Genomic DNA, 19,833 nt, shown 5'->3' with positions numbered 1-19,833 from the left:
TTCATGGGGTCGCAGAGAGTCGGACACGACTGAGCAACTGAACTGAACTGAAAGTGTCAAACATAAAACTAAACAACCAACATAAATATGGTTAGCCTAGAAGGAACACTTATAAAGTTCAGAAATAATAAGAGGCTTCAGTGGTCTTGATAATGTTGTATTTTCTAAACTATATGGAAGGTATGTGGGTATTTGTTTAGTACTCCTTAGCTGTTTGTATACATTGTATAAAATAAATATGGTATTTCATGATTAAATAATTAAATCATTGTTGGATAACAGTAACTTTAAAATGAGATCAATTTTGAACTTTAGAAAAAATTACTAATTTGTAAAAGAATATGATCCCGGTTATAGCCAGTGAGTGTGCTGGTGACCGAAGCTCAGTCCATTAGTTAATAGTTTCCTGAACTTTGACTCTTGAGCAAGTGACTTTCAGAAAGGACTCAAATGGAAGGTAGAAGTCACTGCAGCAGCAGGCAAGGCTGTTCTCGGTGTAATTTTCACAGTGTTTGGCTGCCCAGCCTCAGGGGCTCCTTTGTTTCCTGATGGTTTTCCAAACTGTCCTTCCAGGCTCCCTTTGGTTTTTGGAGTCTTCTATAGTTTCTATTAAAGACCCCTCCTCCCTTTTCTCCTTTCTTTATTCCTAAATTAAAAGCAAATTTGACGATAGAAACTTTCAAACTATTTTTAAAACTCTTCTAAATGAGGAGTTCTGGTGACTTTTGAGTCCATTTGTTGAAATTTGAAATAGCACCTTAATTGGAAGAACATCAAGATAATGGAAATGACAACAAAATTCTTTTTTTGTAATTGGTAGTTGGGATTGAAGAGTGATTGATAAATACAGTTATCAGTTCAGTTTTACTTGCATTTAGATATCTTTATAAGGTGGTGATGTTGTTTTCTCTGGCATTAAAAACAATCTAAAATATACTTAGAACCAGGCTTTCAAATCATTGCATTGTATCAAAGTATTAAACCAGTGTGTTAAAAAATAAGCACATTCTGTTACATTGTTCTCAATACTTTTGTATTATACTTGAATGATAGTTATTTTTAGGTAAGAGTAAAACTTTGCCCTTTCAAAATTCCTTTTAATAAATATTTGTATTAATAGTTTATTAGTACAGTGTTATATATAATGAAAAGTTACAAAATTGCTACAATTTACAAGTATTATATATGGTGGTTCATTGGGTTTTTAGAAATAGGAATATATAGTTTTATTGTAGTTAGGTAACAGTTACGGCTGAAAAAGAGCTCTCTCAAAGATACCTAGGGCCAAATGAAAGTAAGTTGATCTAGACTAATATGTCTCCAAAATGTGATTCTTAAGTCACCGGCATGCTTTTTTGAAGACCCCATACGAGATCTACTAGGGGGCGGGGGAAATGGGGGTATGTGAATCTGCATTTTGAGCAAATAGTAACAGCAAACATTTTGTGGGTTTACTGTGTCTCAGGAACAATTCTAAGCACTATATATTAATGCATACTTCCCTGTCAGGTGTAGATACTGTTGTTAACTATTCCCATTTGACAGAGGAGGAATTTAAGGTATAATGGACTAAGAAGCTTACTAAGGTCACACAGCTCAGGCGTCTTAGGGCCAGGCTTGTATATGGAAAATATATCAAGGCATTCGCATTCCCGCTGCTCTAGTCCAGGCTGCTTAAAATTGAAAAGATTTTTTTCTAAAAGTGAAGTTGGGAGGATGGTGATGTGTAGTGGACTTCACAGTTCTCACATGGGTAAAAGTAAAAGCACTTTTTTTTAACTTTTACTTTTTTACTCAGTAAAAGCACTGAGTAAAAGCTGTCCTAATGCCACTTCATGGATTGTGAAACTCTGCAATATTAAGTAGTATGCTCCTCAGCACATCATTAAAGTTATATTTGTTTTTATGGGTTAATGGGTTTCTGTCAGTCCAAGTAAAGTTCTTTATTTGATGTGCAGTACAACCTAGATGGAATCACATGTTTGTAACACTGAGATTTTGTTTTAATTAATTTTGGGGGTTGTCTTCAAGATCTCTGATGGGGGAATATACTTGATTATAACACTTAACTTTTGGAAATCTTTCTAAAATGTATTAGCATACTTTTCTACCTTAATAAATTGAGCAAGATGTTGCCAAGTTTTGAATATTCTCATTGTTCTGTCTTACATATTGAACCCTCAAATTATAAATGGAATTAAAAAAAAAAACAGGTTTTGTTTCTTGGTTTTCCTTTTTCCAACAACAGTGGTTTTCAGCTTGCTGCACATGCAGATCACCAGAGAGGCATTTTTAAAAAGATAATGATATCTGGGTCCCAACCCTGGAGACTCGAGTGTGTGAGGATTGAGAAACCACTGTTCTAGGAGAAGCATGTACGGGGCAGTTTTCTTGGTTTCTTTTTTGTTGTGGTTCCTGTAAGTTTGATAATAATGAAAAATACACTTGAGATTAGGAGTTAACTAGAAAATAGATGAACTATTGTAGATAAATGCTCTTAATTTAAATATGTAACATCTACATGTTTTTTTTTTTCCTTTTTCAGATTTATTACTAAACATGGGTGCATTTTTGGACAAACCCAAAACTGAGAAACATAATGCTCATGGTGCTGGGAATGGTTTACGTTATGGCCTGAGCAGCATGCAAGGATGGAGAGTAGAAATGGAAGATGCACACACAGCTGTTGTAGGTATTCCGCACGGCTTGGAAGACTGGTCATTTTTTGCAGTTTATGATGGTCACGCTGGATCCCGAGTAGCAAATTACTGCTCAACACACTTATTAGAACACATCACTAACAACGAAGACTTTAGGGCAGCTGGAAAGTCAGGATCTGCTCTTGAGCCTTCAGTGGAAAACGTCAAGAATGGTATCAGAACTGGCTTTTTGAAAATTGATGAATACATGCGTAACTTTTCAGACCTCAGAAACGGCATGGACAGGAGCGGTTCAACTGCAGTGGGAGTTATGATTTCACCTAAGCACATGTACTTCATCAACTGTGGCGATTCACGGGCTGTTCTGTATAGGAGTGGACAAGTCTGCTTTTCTACCCAAGATCACAAACCTTGCAACCCAAGGGAGAAAGAGCGAATCCAAAATGCAGGAGGCAGCGTAATGATACAGCGTGTTAATGGTTCATTAGCAGTGTCTCGTGCTCTGGGGGACTATGATTACAAGTGTGTTGATGGCAAGGGCCCAACAGAACAACTTGTTTCTCCAGAGCCTGAGGTTTATGAAATTTTAAGAGCAGAAGAGGATGAATTTATCATCTTGGCTTGTGATGGGATCTGGGATGTTATGAGTAATGAGGAGCTCTGTGAATTTGTTAAATCTAGGCTTGAGGTATCTGATGACCTGGAAAATGTGTGCAATTGGGTAGTGGACACTTGTTTACATAAGGTATGTAAGTCTTTTTTTGTTATAATTAAAATGCCCTATTAATTTTTAAAAGGCATGGTAAGTAAGATTAAGCAGGCTTAAAGTTTTAAAGCTTTTAATATTTTCATTAGGAAAGTCCTATATATATTATAAAGTTATTCTCTTCCCCAGAAATGAAAATTTTTTTTTTTGCCATTCTCATTTGTCTAAACCTTCTAATTTGAAAATTAAGTTTAATAAATTTATGGTATTTGTTGTCATTTAAGTGCTTTATGACTTGTTGTGGCAGAGGCATCTATACACAATTGTGACTTGATTAAAATTCTCAACATTGGCAATACCTGTCTTTTTTGGTTTGTTTTTGGCCACTTGGCTTGTGGGATCTCAGTTTCCTGAGCAGGGATTGAACCCTGAGCCCAGGCATTGAAAGCCTGGAATCCTGATACTCGGCCATCAGGGAACTCCTGGCAATAGCTGTCTTATGCCTGATTATGTAGCAGTTTCATTAAAAAAAAAAAAAAAAAAAAAACAAAGAGGGAGAGCATGATTGCATATTAGATACACAAAAGATCAAGAGCCACATAAAATATTGGAAGATATAACAGAAGCCTTCATCTAAGTAAAATTTTGTAATTTAGCTCTGAGCCTACTAGCCTTACTAGCAGCTAAGACAGAAACTGAAGTAAGAGTTGTGTATTTCTTATTCTATAGTAGTAAAAGAAGCTTTTTCTAGCTATAAAACCTAAAAGGAATTTACGTGTGACTGTGTAAATATGACATGGTGGATAATAATCTTTTATAGGAGATAATCAAAATTCTTTCCATAGAGATGCCTTTATCATCCCCAATTAGAAAACCAAAGACTAGTATAAAATGCAGTCTTGTTAAGAATTCCTGTGGAACACTAAAGTTTAATTTACATTTGCAACATTATATGAATCTTATTTCAATAGAGTAATGTAATAGAGAGGAGAATCCAAACTAACAGGTAGTTAGCAATTTCCTTTGATGTCTTTAAAATATTCAGTAGTTTCAAGTGGGCTTTTGACAGCATCTGTATAGCAGTCAATTAAAATTTGAGTTTATCTGACTAGAACCTAAAATATGTAAGTATTCTGTGACTCTGATTGAAGAAGATATCAGGACAAAACTAACCTTTGGTTATGTGATGTAAAGATTTTGACTGTGACTGACTCTGTCTAGATTAGAGCCACTCTATTTCCTCACCACGTAAGTTGCTGTGAAAGATACAAGCATAGCCAGGAAGTTTCTCTAAAGGTCTCTGAGTCTATGGAAATACTCAGGTTTTGTTGATGTATCTACTACTTTTCCATAGGATAGGAAGAGACAACTTCAAAAAGAGAAAATAAAAGGGCTGGTGTTTCCAGCTTTTTTCTTGATGGTATCTCTAGTACTCTGCTGTTCATTTGTTTGTTTGTTTTTAAAGCATGTTGTATCTTTTTTGCTTTTCTGGATGAATTAAGTACAGAAGTATTGATGGTTGTCAGTGATCAAATAGTTGTTCTAAAATTGTCTATCTCCAAATTGTCGATCTCCTTGGACTCTGTATGGAGAAATTCTGCTGTGCAGCTTTTTGAGACGAAAGCAAGCATGTGTTTTTTTGCCTAACTGGGAACTGAAAACAGCATTTTCCCCAAATATTTAAACAAAAAGTTTATTTATTGAAAAAAAGGCCAGATAATATAAGATGTATATGTATATTTTAAGGTGATACAGAATATGTGAAAGAACACGCGAAAAGTTTGCCACCGACCTAAGTGGGCTATTGTCATAATTGTGGTATTTATTTTTTTCATCTTTTTTGCCTGCTTTGAATGTGTATATTTTTATAAAAAGGAATTCATTATACTTGTTATTCTGCAGTGTGCTTTTTAATTCAACAGTATATTGTAGAGAGATCTCCATGTCTGTATCTATCGATCAAAATCATTTTTCATGGTTGTGTAGCAGAATGACATGTAGTTTTGAGGGGATAGCCAGAAATCTATTACATCTGTAATTTAGAGTAAGGAGAGAAGTTTGTATTCTGGATAAACTGCACAGTCTCTTCCCTATAAACGATACTAGTTTTCAGGAATTTTGACCCAACTGTTTTGAATGGGGTTTAAATGATTCTGGTGGTGTATCTTCCTTTGATGGTTTTTATTGGTTTAAAGTGATTAAATATTTTTGTTGATGGTGTTAAACCATTCTAGGCAGAATCTCAGAAATGATAAATGATAGTAAAGAGGGACAAGGGGTTGGGATGCCAAATCTCTATGCTGAATTTAGTTGAATGAAGTTGACCATCTAGTGCCTTTGAATGAAGTTGCATTTATATTGAAATCAGTTTTAAGACGCCTAGCTAGCTGTTTTGTGTTGGAATGGAATAGAGGTGAATTTTTTGAACCACCACATGTGACTTATGGAATTAAAGCTTTTATCCATTCCTGTTTTTCTGACTCCATAATACTGTCCTTCCACTAGTTTATATTGTAAAGCCACCAGTTAGCAATATTTAAAACAATAGGATTAAAATAGAACATGTGATTGCTTTCAATTTAGTCCAAAAGATTGAATCTAAATTTTAAAATCCATGGAGAGCATGTTGGCCAGTGCTTGCCCTGAGCAATTGCTCAGTAGGTATTAACTGATTTTGTGTGTGTGTGTGTGGTAGAATAGATTTTAAAACATGTTTTTAAATTAATTTTTTATTGGAGTAGATTTACAGTGTTGTGTTAGTTTGTGCTGTGCAACAAAGCGAATCTAGTTACCTGTTTTATATATAGTAGTGTGTATATGTCAATCCCAGTCTCCCAGTTTACCCCTCCTCCCTTCTGTTAACAAACTCTTAAGTTTGTTTTCTACATATGTGGTTCAATTTCTGTTTTGTGGATAGATTCATTTGTACTTTTTTTTTTTTTTTTTTTTAGATTTCACATATAAGCAATCGATATGTCTTTCTGTCTGACTTATTTCACTTAGTATGAAATAAGTATACTCTAGGTCCAGGTGTTAGCTGCTTTAGGAGGAAGTGTGAATGGAGTAGATTGAATTTTTAACTAGATGCTTCTAAGATGTTTTTCTGATAATAGATTTAAATTAAGTGTTGGGAATTTCTTGATAATCCACTGTATAACTTGGCATTTTCATTGCCAGGGCCTGGGTTCGATTCCTGGTCAGGGAACTTAAGATCCTGGGGCTCAGCTACATATAAATAAATAAATAAGTGTTAAAATTTTCTAACACTTTTAACATTTGTCATTCCCTAATAGTTTACAAGGATTTTTATATGTTAACTCATGAAATGTTGGGAAATTATGATAACCATCGTAATCACAGTTGTGTGTGTGTTAGTTGCTCAGTCGTGTCTGACTCTTTGCGACCCCGTGGACTGTAACCCACCAGGCTCCTCTGTCTATGGGATTCTCCAGGCAACAATACTGGAGTGGGTTGCCATTTCCTTCTCCATCGTAATCACAGTAGTATCAATAAATTGCTTTTTATGAGCCAGATGCTATTTTAAGCACTTTACACATTTTAATTTATTTAATTTTCACAACAATCGTAACAGGTAGCTAGGATTATTGTTGTTAATGATGGTCATTTTTCAGAATTGCTATTCAGCAATATGAAGCTACAAGAGTTGGATGATTCTGGTCAGGTATTACCCTATTTAGATAATTAACTCTAGGGGAAAATGGTCCCTAAGAAAGCAGCTTTTCCAATTTATTGCCAGTGCTAGTAGCATTTCTGGTGTTTATGCTAACTAATTTCCGGCTGCATAGAATGAAAGTGAAAATGTCAGTCATTCAGTTGTGTCTGACTCTTTGTGACCCATGGACTGTAGCCCACCAGGCTCCTCTTGTCTATGGGATTCTCCAGGTAAAGAATACTGGAGTGGATTGCCATTCTCTTCTCCAGGGAATCTTCCCAACCCAGGGATCAAACCCAGGTCGCCTACATTGCAGGCAGATTCTTGACTATCTGAGCCACCAGGCTGCCATTCTCTTCTCCAGGGAATCTTCCCAACCCAGGGATCAAACCCAGGTCTCCTACATTGCAGGCAGATTCTTGACTATCTGAGCCACCAGGCAAGCCCATAGAATAGGATATGTAATAGCATGGCCTTTCATAACTTATAGATCACATTCATTTTATTTATCCTCATAGTAACCTTCTGAGGGGAACAAAGTAAAAAATTTTATTTCCAATTTGTGAGGAAGGAAATGGAGGTTTGTCATAAAAGACTTTTAAAAAAAGAAAAGCTGTAAGTCAGATATTTGATGAGTTTTGAAGCAGAGTCTAGAATTCAGGTTTTCTGAGTTAAGTTTTGCATGTATGTTACCGAAGTTTCCCACCAGATTTGATGAAAAAAATTTTTCCCAAGGGAAACTTTAAGACCTTCCTTTTCTTTTTTCAGTAATTACAAAATTTAAAAAAAATTTAAACAAATGCAATGATATTTGAAGTGAAGTTATTAATCTTTATGTCTCTCCTTGTCAGCCTCATTCTCTTTAGGTAGCCACTGTTTACAGTTTGCTATATATCCTTCCAAATAATTCTCTGTATTTATTCATAAAAATAGAAGTATAAAAAGTAGGATCATGTATGCATGTTACTTTGCTAGCTGTTTGTTTTTCTTAATCATAAAAGTCAATATTCAAGTTTTTTTTTAAATATAATTTGATTCCCTTTAATCAATCTATATACCACCTATTAGAAGCTTATTTATTTTAAAGCATGAGATATAATGCCTGATAATTGGATTATGTTGGGGGGAAATTAATAACATTTTCCAAAGGCAATATCTAAGTCACTGATAAAACGTGGAAAATGTACTTCTGTACCCCTTAAAATAGTTGTTTAACCCTAAACTCAGGAGCTTTTTGATTATAATTTTCAGAAAATATAATCATAAATAATGCAAAAGTAGATATAGATAGTATTAGAGTGGAATGTGGCTGGGTTTTCTGAAGTGTGGAAGATAATGATGTAAAAATACGGTATATGTAATGTAGAAATTCTGAAACTGTCTTTGTTGATGGTGTCTGAATATCTCAGTAAGTTTTTTTTGTAGTGCTACTTAACCATATTAATATCTAACAGTTACAAGTATTAAGTGGTTAGATCCAAACTTAATGAGTGTACAAATAATATTTAACAAAATAATACACCTACATGGAAAACACATTTATTCCATTCTTTAGAAAATGATAGTTACATAATACGCTATGTGTGCACCTGTTGGACGTTGCACAACTTCTCAAGCTTTGGAATCATTGGGTACTGCCACCCTTGGAGAACTTGACTTAAATCACAGTAACTCCCAGAACCTCCGCTTTGGGAAAATAGAATGTCATTGAGAGGAATATAGCGCTATCTAATGTTAAAAGTGTGAACTACCTCGAACTAGTTTGGAGTGTTCACAGATACTGAATACCACTGTGTCCTTCCCTCCCTTGTGTAGAATATCTCTGAGCACAGTGTGGCATCCTGGGGCTTTTTGGTACCCTGTTTAGAACCACAGTTGCAGTATTAGAACATGGGCTTTGGAACCAGACAGCTTGGTTTTGAGTTGTGCTCTGTCACTTGGTGCAAAGCATGGGTTTCTTCATTTTATAAAATAGAGATAGTAATATCTTCTTCATGGAGTTGCTGAGAATGTAGCTTTTGGCAAGTGCATGAACGGTATCTGGTTTACCGTCCTCAATAAATTTTAGTTCTATTGATGATGGTTGTGAAGTGAAGAGGTAAGTTTGTGCGAAGGGTAATACAGGTTCAAGAGAAGGGAATGGTGGAAGAATTGAGTGTTTTTGAAAGGAAGTAATGATAGCCTTCATCTTTCATTGGTAGGTGGAAATTTGGGCTATTTCTTAAAATTGGCTGTTTTGAATGCTGTGTAAATGAAATAACTACAGTGAGTGGCAGAAAAAAAAAACTGATTTAAAAAATGAGTAATATTTATGGTTCATTTATCAGATACTCATTTACAACTTTGTAGTGTTAAAGATTCTGTTCACAGCCCATTTCATATGCTGTGTTCAGGACTTGATCCAGAACACTTCTTTGTAAGCATGCAACATTCAGCTTTAAAACTAACAGCATCAAATTATTTTCTGATTAATTTTAGATACCCTTACTTATGGCAGGGGCACTGCTTATTTTGACCTATTGTTGTTGTTCAGTCGCTTAGTCATGTCCAATTCCTTGCAGCTCCATGAACTGCAGCTCGCCAGGCTTGTGACCCACAGCTGTCTATTAAAGGGGCTCTGATTCCTTTAGGTGCTGCTGCTGTGCTATTGTCAAAATTAAAAGACTAAAAGGGGCTGAAGTCATCAGTTTTTAAACATCTGGCTGATTGCTTTAATTGTCCAAGTTGATTTTTTAAAATCATATTTCATTTGTGGACTTTACAAAAAATATATATATTGAATATGCAAGGATGATTTATCTCTAGAAAACTAAAGAGGCATAAAAAGAAGGCTCTTTTTCAATTGCTGTATAAAAATTAATGAAATACACCCATACTTTGTATTTAGGGGAAGATCATCTTTATGTAGAAATAGAAATACCATCATTGAAATCACACATGCTGAGATGTTTATGTAAATTATTTCTTTTAAATATCTTCAGGTACTTAAACTTCTTGAACTTATCTTTTAGTTAATTTTCCAAATAATAGGATGTATGTTTGATAACTTATAAAAATCTAATGGAAAGTATACATATATGATAGATTAAGAATGGGTAAACAATGCTCATACTGTTGTTAACAAAATAGAGAATAGAACAAACTGGATTTCTAAAAATGTAAGGTGTTAATTCTCTTTATTCATAAAATTGCTTTAAAAAGTCATTGGTATTCAAGTGATGCTTGGTTCTTGAGTATCTATGTATAAAGAGTTTTCCTGACCTGAATTTACATAGTAAATCCTGATTCCTATTCCTATGGGATGTATTGCTGTTTGGAATCATAGGGTGTATATGTGGGATATGTGTGTGTATATCTTCATATATATATGTATGTGTGTAAGTGTGTGTGTGTGATGATATATATATTCATATAGCCAATGTAGTTTTTTTTGCCACACCACATGGCATGTGGAACTTGGTTCCCCAACCAGGGATCGAGTCCACACCCCCTGCATTGGAAGCATGGAATCTTAACCACTGGACTATCAGGGAAGTGCCCACCAATGTAGTATTTCTGATATTAGGTCATTATGAAAGTTTTGGTGGGTTTCATTCAGTAATAAAATTCATTTGGGCCAGTTTGGAGATCCTGATTTTTTTTTCCCCCCAGATTTTAAGAATTGAATTATATATTCATGATGATTCTATTAAAGCGTAAGAATTTGCACAGAGAATTACTGTTTTTGAAGTCTTAAGACTCAACCTATACCGACTTCAAACTTTGCTCCACTGAGGTTTAGCAGAAGTTTTTCAAGGCCTGCCTGTGTGTTGACTGTGTCGTGTGGGTCCCCAAAAGGTGGCAAGTCTTAACCAAACAGTGCTCACCTAGACTCTGGCCGTGATGACTGAAGAGAGTAGCATGGGTGTGTTGTTGGCTCTCTTCACTTGGATTGGCAAATCCCACCTCCAGTGAGTTGGTTTTTTAGAGTGGTAAATAGAAAAAAAAAAAAGTTAAAAAAAGATCACTATTCTAAGAACAGTTTCATTCTGTTTTAAGAAATTCAGTAAAAGTAAACCTTTAAGAAACTGTTTTAACTTTATTGCTTATAGTCTCGTGGTAATAGAGTAGTGTATATCCCGTGTTTCCTTTTTCATATAGATCTTTTGTGATGGTGTGATTAAAAATTTGTCCTTCAATTAGTAGTTATAGCTGCTCTCTCAAAATCCTGGGTCTGATGTCATTTCTTCAAAAGTTATTCCATCTGACTACAGTGTATCTGTTTGATACTCTACCCTCAGAACAGTTTCCAGTTTAACTTTTTTTCTCTGCTTGTTTAGTGTCTTGGGTATCCTAATAATCCACAGTTTTCCATCCATGTCAGTTTAGTAGAGTTTCAGTAGAATTGCTCCACTGCAGGCTAATTAGCTAGGGGGAAAAATGCATATTTTCTTTGGGAGGATGCATTTTGGGCTTAAGTCACTTGGGGACTATGCAGTCTTGAGTGGGAAACAGAGTTTTTAGAAGATTTCATATATATGAAGATACTTTTCATTTCTCAGGTTGTGGAATGGAGGTAGATAAGAAGAGGTACATAGATTTAGAAATCATAAAATAATTATGATCTACCCATACCTAGGACTCCTTGTTTCTTCAGGGTGTGCTTCAGATAGTTCTTTGGAATGAAAATGAATGTGTTGAAGGTATACATTCTGGATGATTAAATAATTGCTTAAAGTAAATAATAGACAGTTGGTAGACTATAGGAGTATAATTTTTCTTTTTCTTTTTTTAATATACAGGGAAGTCGAGATAACATGAGTATTGTGCTAGTTTGCTTTTCAAATGCTCCCAAGGTCTCAGATGAAGCAATGAGAAAAGACTCAGAGTTGGATAAGTACTTGGAATCACGGGTGGAAGGTAAGAAAGATGCTTTTTTTTTTATTTAGAAGGAAAGCAAAAATATTATTCCTTGTTTGTCAAATAATTCTTTTAAAATTTCCTATAGATTTTGGACTAAAAATCCATTATTCAGGAATGAGAGGGGAAAACTAGTCTCCTTAACTTTAAACATAATTTGCTAATTTGTCTGGGTTTAAATCTTTTGTTTATGTATGTTCCATCTGTTCTTTTCCTTTTTTTTTTCTTTTTTCTTCCCTTTTGGGTTAATCAGTATTTTCTATTTGAGTTCATCCCTGCATTTGCTTATCAGTTATACATTCTTTGAAATATTCATTTAGTGGTGACCCTGATAGAGAATACATTTTAGAGTCTATGGAAGGATCTCTGGTTTAATACTTTAGTTTTACATGTGCTACTTTTCAGATATAAAATTATTTTGTATGAAGTTACAGGTGTCAATCTTACTTATTTTGCCTCAATGTCATTCTTACAAAGTTCTTTCCTCAATTCAGGGTTACATTTTTTTTTTTTAAACAAAATACAAAATTTTATTTTATATTTTTTAAACTATTTTATATTGGATATAGTTGATTAATAATGTTGTGATAGTTTCAGATACACAGCAGAGTGATTCACCTATACATGTTTCTATTCTTTTTCAATTCTTTTCCCATTTTAAGTTGTTATATAATATTGAGCAGAGTTCAGGGTTACATATTGACCTATATTTTTTCCTAACACCTTTATGGCTTGATCATTATTACTTTTTAATAGTAAATTTGAATGATATAATGATTATGGTGTGGTCAGCTTGTTGAATTTGGCCTATTTATGAGTCATGTTTTAGATATATAGTAGCTGTAGTAATTGGTAAAAGTTTTGAAATGCAAAGATTGGCGATTTCAAATGTGTAATTACCAAAAGAAAACTACGTTCTTTTGCAGATTTGGTGGCGAGGGACTGATTTATCTTTTCTAGCTTTACAGTTGTCTGCACACCCTAAACAAAGGTGCCATAAGGTTTTGTTTTTGTTGGTCTGCGATTTCTTCAGCACTGAACTGTCAGTGAAGTTGTGTGTTCAGCATAATGGAGAGATAAGGAACATGTGAAAACATTTGGAAGACCATGTCAGAAGCATTCATTCCTGTTGATAATGTCATAATTATTAAGAGGAGCTGTTTATAGGAGTTTTTAATAACATCCATTTTCTGAAAGGTCGAGTGTATTGGGGTGGGAGGTTGCTGGCTCAAATTTGTCAGAAGACGAGGAAGAGTTTCTTATTGTCCTATTTCCTCGTTCACAAAAAAGAACCTAGATAGTTTTCATTTGGGGAAGAACTCTAAAATTTGGTCAGTTACATGTTATGTGATCTTGACCAGCTTGGCTAATCTCTCTTAAGGCTCCAGTTTCTTTATTGTGAACTAAAGGTAAAAACACCAACCACACAGTTTGTTTTAAATAAATGAGATAACTTTGTTAAGTACTTGGTAATGTGCCTAGCACACAAGTCCTCAGCAAACTGTAGCTTTTATTAACTCTTCTGTAACAGCTAAATTTTAATTTCTTAAAAATGTGGTCAGTTCAGCTCAATGTGGGTTGTTAACATTTAATATTAATTTTATTTTGTGTGGTTTTAAAGTATCTGAAATATATGTTGTATGACAGAGATAACAAATATGTATTAATATGACGTGATCTTGGGGCCTGTGGCAGACACTTGATTATAATCACTCAATCAAAAAACTCCTTAAAATCCTTGAAAAAGCAGCCACTATAGATCAATATGCCTCAGTACCTAACTTCTTTTTTATAAGCAGTTGTTTTTCAAGAGCACTGTATTTCTGTTAGGGTTTAAAGTCATGTAATCTGATATTAGAATTTTGACATGAAAGTGTTCTGGTGTATTGGCAAGTCTGTATGTGTTTTTATTGGGAGTGTAGAGGGGAGGTACAATGTTAAACAGTCTTTAACCTAAATTAATTAGATATCTGGTGAATGCCTTCTGCATGTATTCATTACTTCCGCAGTCTGTGAGCGTGTGAGTCACTGGGAAGGTAGCAGAAAACAAAGCAAATATGTTCTTGATCTCATGGAGTTTATAATCTAGTAGAGACCAGTGTGTATGTGTGGTGGGTATTTTTTTTTTTTTATAGAAGAAAACAGAACAGTAGGCAGACAGTAACAAGGAATATTGGTTAGGAAGGTCTTTTTGAGGAAAAACATTTAAGCAGATGACTGTATATGGGAAAGAGTGGCTATTTGGGGAAAGAACATTCCAGCAAAGGGAGCAATAAGAACTGAGGAGTGAATGTGCTTAGAGTGTATGGCTAGATTAGAAAGAGCTGGTAGAAAAGTGAAAGACTAGGAGAAATTGCTAAGGAGCAGATCATGTACGACTCTGCGGACTTAAATGAAGACTTTGGACTTGATATAAATGGTGTTGGGAAGTCATGGAAGATGTTGAGTGCAAAAGTAGCTTGATCTGACTTTTTAAAGGACCTCTCTCTGTGTTGCTCTGTGAAGAAGAGATTGTAAAGAGGGACAGGAGAGGAAGCCAAGAGACCAGTTAGGAATCATGCGTTGAAGCAGGTGACAGATGGTGGGGGAGGATTGGACTGCAGCGGCACCAGTATATGTGAAAGTTGGTTGGTGCAATGCTAAACTGCAGTGGTTTTGGGTTGAGGGAGGTTGTCCTTCATGCCACATGTGACAATGTCTGGAGACAGACTTGGTCTCATAAAGGAGAGGGTGCCACTAACATCCAGTGAGTGAGGCCAGAATGTTCCTTAACATTCTGCAGTGCACAGGACGACCTTCACAGCAAAAAATTATCTAAAACATCTGTAGTGCTGAAGCTGAGAACTCTTGGACTACAGAGATAGAGTGTAAGGTAGAAAACCACAGTCCTACCTTCATGAAGTTTACAGGCTGTGATCTAGTAAACATCATGTACAGTGGGAGTATCTAGCAACACTCCAATCCAGGCGTGGGTCAGAGAAGGATCTGAGAAAGTGACACATGAGGTTGAAACGTGAAGGATGAATACACTTTAACCGTACAAAAGGGTTGGTTGGATAGGTTTAAAAAGTGTTTCAGACCAAGGGAGGAAGTACATGTGAAAATCTAGAAGACTTCTTTGAGTAGCTCCTTTGGCAGTATAGCTAGGGGTCGGGGCAGAGTTGAATAGCAGCGGTGAAAGTTAAGGTCATGGTGAAATCCTTGTGAAGGATGCGTGGTAAACCGTTTGGATTTTGCGTCTTGAGGGCTGCTTGCTGCTGCTGCTGCTAAGTCGCTTCAGTCGTGTCCGACTCTGTGCGACCCTATAGACGGCAGCCTACCAGGCTCCGCCGTCCCTAGGATTCTCCAGGCAAGAATACTGGAGTGGGTTGCCATTTCCTTCTCCAGTGCATGAAAGGGAAAAGTGAAAGTGAAGTCGCTCAGTCGTGTCCGACTCTTAGCGACCCCATGGACTATAGCCCACCAGGCTCCTCCGTCCATGGGATTTTCCAGGCAAGAGTACTGGAGTGGGGTGCCATTGCCTTCTCCGGAGGGCTGCTTAGGACACTGCTTTTTTGTTATTTTAAAAGTAAGTTTGCCGTTGTCTGATATTTCAAGAAGTTTCTTGTCTTGATACTGGCCAGATAAATCATGCCTTAAGAATCTGTTTTCTGGAAATTGTAAATATAAATGAAACATATAAATTTTTTATTTTGTTCTAAGTATTAGCAAGTTCTGAGATTTATTTTCCTTTTTTGTTTTAAATAAATTGTGCCTGGTGAAAATAATAAAGCAATGGGTTCATAAAGGCAAAAATAAATAGATTGTAGAACATACTGTTTAGACAAAAACCTATAAAGCGAATTTTAATCTTCCCTTCTTATAATCCTTATCCTTCCATTGCTTTTGTTTTCCCCTAATTATAGCATTAATAACTTTTATATATTCATATAAAATAATAGGTCAAAAATGTGTTTTCATGTGGCTGTGCCTTGTTCATAGGAATCATTGTAGTGATTATAAGCCATTTCACTCAGTGGCTCTTCTGAAGTTTTCTGAACTGTTCCTTTATTGGACATTGAATGTTCCAGTTTTAGCTTTTATGAATAATGCTAGAATGAGTATATATATGCAAATACTTTTTTATCTTACCTTTTTTTGTTCCTTGTGTGATAGTATTGCCAAGTAGTACCTCTTGTTTCATTTTGTGAATTCTCAGTTATCACATTAATTTAGGAACTCTTTTTAAAAACCTGCAGAAATTATGGAGAAGTCTGGTGAGGAAGGGATGCCTGATCTTGCCCACGTCATGCGCATCTTGTCTGCAGAAAATATCCCAAATTTGCCTCCTGGGGGAGGTCTTGCTGGCAAGTAAGTAGAACAAAAAGAACTAATTTTGACTTCATTTATAATTAGTAATTAAATAATTTGGGGTTAGAAGTACATCAGTTATCTAAAGATGAAATGGGTTGACAGTTCTTATACTAGAAGAGAACATTTAAATTTCATCCAAAAGAGATTTTCTTCTTAAGGTATTATTTATTATATTCTTTGGGGCTGAATATCCTTCTTCCCTTAGTAAATGGGAACAAATGGATTGTGCAGGATCAAATTCTGAGTGAAATGCAGAAACTGTTCTTGGCAGGTATTTATTGAGGCAGTTAATTTTTGACTGTAGTCAAGATATATGAAGTATTATTTTAAATATGCAGAAGCTTAATAACTATGTAATTTAATAAAACTAAAGCATAATTTTTTTTAGGCGCCATGTTATTGAAGCTGTTTATAGTAGGCTGAATCCACATAGAGAAAGTGATGGGGTAAGTTTTGTTTTATTTCCTAAGTATATTAAATAATCTTATATAAACAGTGGCTATAAATATACACAGTGAAATCTGTATAAATTATGACTGCTTTTCATTTTAAGGAGTCAATTAAAGTTTAAGGAAATTTATTGAAGTGGAAGATAGAGCTAAAGTTCTGTTTTGTAGATAGGTTTGTTGTCATTTAATGGGCATCAAATACCTTTTTGTGTAGGCTGTACTTATTTCTTCCCTGTATGTCTTGCCTTTCCTTCTCCTTCTCCCTTAAATCTTAATTTTGAGGCAAACAAAGAATGTGCTTTTAAATGTGTCCATTTCTCCTCCAGCACGTTGCTCCCATCACTGGAAGTTAGTGATCGTGATCAGACTAGACCTTTCAGACTCTTGTTTTACAGACTAGACCTTTCAGTGCCTCTCTTGTGCCCAGTTGAACACCTGAGAATAATTTCATTCTAGCATTCTTGTTGTGCTCTGGGTATATATGTTGAACTAGGATAACCATTTTTTGTTGTACTCTGCTGTGCTTCATCAGAGCAAAACTCTTTCCCTTTACCTTCCTTAGAAATACTGATCAACTGCTCCTCTGTAGGTTTTTAATTTTATTTTAATACTAGTACTAGGAAGCCAAACAGTATCCTTTTAAAAAAATAACTGCCCTAAATTTCAAAGTCAGTAATTCAAATAACCGTCTTCTCATAGAGTTTTCAAGTTTTTGGACATCTAAAAGTGAACAGTTTAATGTTAACATGTATGCTTCAAAGATTTAAGAGAGCCAAACTTAGTAATAAAACTTATTGAGAGGAAATAGCCTCTATGCTCCAGCTCCTCTTGGCAGGTCTTGAGAGAGACCACTATCAGCCACTTGTAGTAATTATGTGTCATTTTAATTGCATTGTTTTCCAGGCTTCATTACTGCACAGTAATATCATATAATTTCTTTTTTCTTAGCAATAAAAGTTACATTGACAAAAAGGGAAATTTTTACAACTAATGCATTTTAGTTACCTGAATAAAATGATACTATATATTGCTAATAACAGAATTTATACCTGGGTTTAGAGCAGTGATTCTGAGACTTTCTTTTGTGTCAGATACCTCTAAAATATTAAGAATTGTGTCCAAAGCTGTGGAAATTAATTTAAGAATAATGATGATGTCATCTGATGCATTTAGACCACTCCAAACCAAAGACGTGAGGATAGGATGTCAAGAAAGATGGTGGTAGTTGAGGAGGTAAAGAGAGTCTTACCTCTTCAGCTAGGTTATAGATTCCACGTAACAGCCACTACCAAGGTTGGAGGAAGTAAGCCCTCAAGTAGTTATTGATTCATTATTAGCCACATAATTACTTTGTTCCCTCAAATATTTGAAAATGCAGCCCCAGTGTGTAATCTGAAAAATTATTTCATAATATACTTGCTAGGTTTCTTGGTCTCTCAAGAAAGTTCGCAGCTTTTATTCCAAACAAAAAGAGTTTATAACCCAGAATTTCTGTTAAACATACACCAAGGATGAACAATAACAATGAAAGGGTGAATTTTAAACTTTCTTTAAAAATAGAAAATATGTATTATACATAGTAGCTATGTAAACAGTGAATAAATAGGCAACAGAACCGTGAAACTGAGGAGAGCTGCTCAGGATACAAAATTGACCTTAAAGATGATTATTTGAATTGAAAGTGTTAGTTGCTCAGTCATGCCCAACTCTTTCCAACCCCATGGACTGCAGCCCACCAGTCTCTGTTCATGGAATTCTGCAGGCAAGGTGGCCATTCCCTTCTCCGGGGGATCTTCCCAACCCAGGGATTGAACCCAGGTTTTCCACATTGCAGGCAGATTCTTTACCGTCTGAGCCACCAGGGAAGCCCTGGTGATTATTATATAATTATAAATCAAGGAAATGTATAGTTAATCACCTTTGTATATAAACACTGATAATCCACCATGTACTGAATTGATGTGGGAGGAGATTATGAAACATAAGGCAGGGTCCCCATCCCTACTCTGAATGCAGCTGGTAGTGTTGATACAAGCAGATAAGTTAAGTAATAAAAAGGTTTCACATCATTTACCAAAGAACAAAAAGAAATGCAAAATATAGACTCATTGCCATGTGAATTGAACAGTGATTGCTTGGAAAGTCAGATTTTCAGAGATAAGATTAGATTTGAAGAATGGTTTGAATGGCAGAAATTAAAAGAGGCAGATTATAGTTCATGTGGATTGTGAGAGGCAAGAACAAAGTTTAAGCTATCTTTGAAAGAGTGGATGTCATTTTGGCTAGAGCAGGAAACTGCTGTGGTGAAAAAGAAGAATTCAGGATGCCAGAAGTATTTTTGAAGAGATTGGAGACACCTTTTGAACTTTATATTTTAGAATGAGGAGCCACTGTGTGTTTACAGCATAAGAATGGTAGACTCAAAGGAGTATCTGTGGTATTCTAATCTGTTAGAAACATATGCAGTATTAGATTAAAGAGATGCTAGAAGTCAAGTAGTTGTGAAATGATCACAGAGATATTAAGTGTAAACTCATTAGTAGATAGATGTGTGAATTAGAGAAACTTTCTTGTTTACTATAAAAACTCGCTTTGAAGCCCAGAATCCTAGGTTGGGAAACATTACTTTACCCTTTCAGAATAATCACAACCTTAGAAAAATGTTGAACCATAATCAAAAGTAGAAATGTACTAAAAAATACAAAAGAAACAGAAAACTGAAGAAATGATAATGTTTGATTAAATTCTTAGGCCTTAACTTGAAGCACAGAAGTGCTCCATGAATGCTTCTCAGCTTGGTCAGATCTGTGCCAAGTGGAAGTTGCTGCCAGGAAGTACAGAGTGGCAGGGGCTGATACAGTTAACTGCAGAATGGGCAAGACAGGAGTGTGGTAGAAAGACAGAGAAGGAGACAGTTGTAAGGGGCGGGGAGGGGGGGGAACTCATTTTAAAAATATTTTTAAATAAAAATAATTTTTTACTCAAGTATTTAAAAATACAAATGCTAGTCACAGTAAATCAAAGATTATTTAAAATCCTAAAACATCTGCTTTTTATCAAAGAATAGAATTGTTCTGCTATAAATGCTTATCA

At 35.3% G+C, this 19,833-nt stretch overlaps 1 protein-coding gene across 27 annotated transcripts in view; it reads left to right on the top strand.

Moving 5' to 3' along the window:
• PPM1B (protein phosphatase, Mg2+/Mn2+ dependent 1B) overlaps nucleotides 1-19,833 on the top strand; it is a 93,758-nt gene that overhangs the window by 54,986 nt on the left and 18,939 nt on the right. For 18 of the 27 annotated variants that reach the window (XM_081591923.1, XM_081591930.1, XM_081591935.1 and 15 more), the window contains 4 exons: nucleotides 2,546-3,405; nucleotides 11,821-11,938; nucleotides 16,177-16,288; nucleotides 16,680-16,737. In XM_081591923.1, the coding sequence (XP_081448049.1) occupies nucleotides 2,560-3,405; nucleotides 11,821-11,938; nucleotides 16,177-16,288; nucleotides 16,680-16,737 (1,134 nt within the window). In that variant the 5' untranslated portion in view covers nucleotides 2,546-2,559. Of the gene's footprint in view, nucleotides 1-2,545; nucleotides 3,406-11,820; nucleotides 11,939-16,176; nucleotides 16,289-16,664; nucleotides 16,738-19,833 lie in introns of all 27 variants that reach the window. The other 9 variants (XM_081591927.1, XM_081591929.1, XM_081591922.1 and 6 more) reach the window with 3 other exon arrangements.

The sequence above is a fragment of the Giraffa tippelskirchi genome, chromosome 4 (genome assembly GCF_054371585.1).
Source record: "Giraffa tippelskirchi isolate mGirTip1 chromosome 4, T2T-mGirTip1v1.2.pri, whole genome shotgun sequence".
In the NCBI taxonomy this organism is placed as follows: domain Eukaryota; kingdom Metazoa; phylum Chordata; class Mammalia; order Artiodactyla; family Giraffidae; genus Giraffa; species Giraffa tippelskirchi.
The sequence above is the reverse complement of the archived record's forward strand: the minus strand, read 5'-3'. Positions and strand labels throughout refer to the sequence as shown.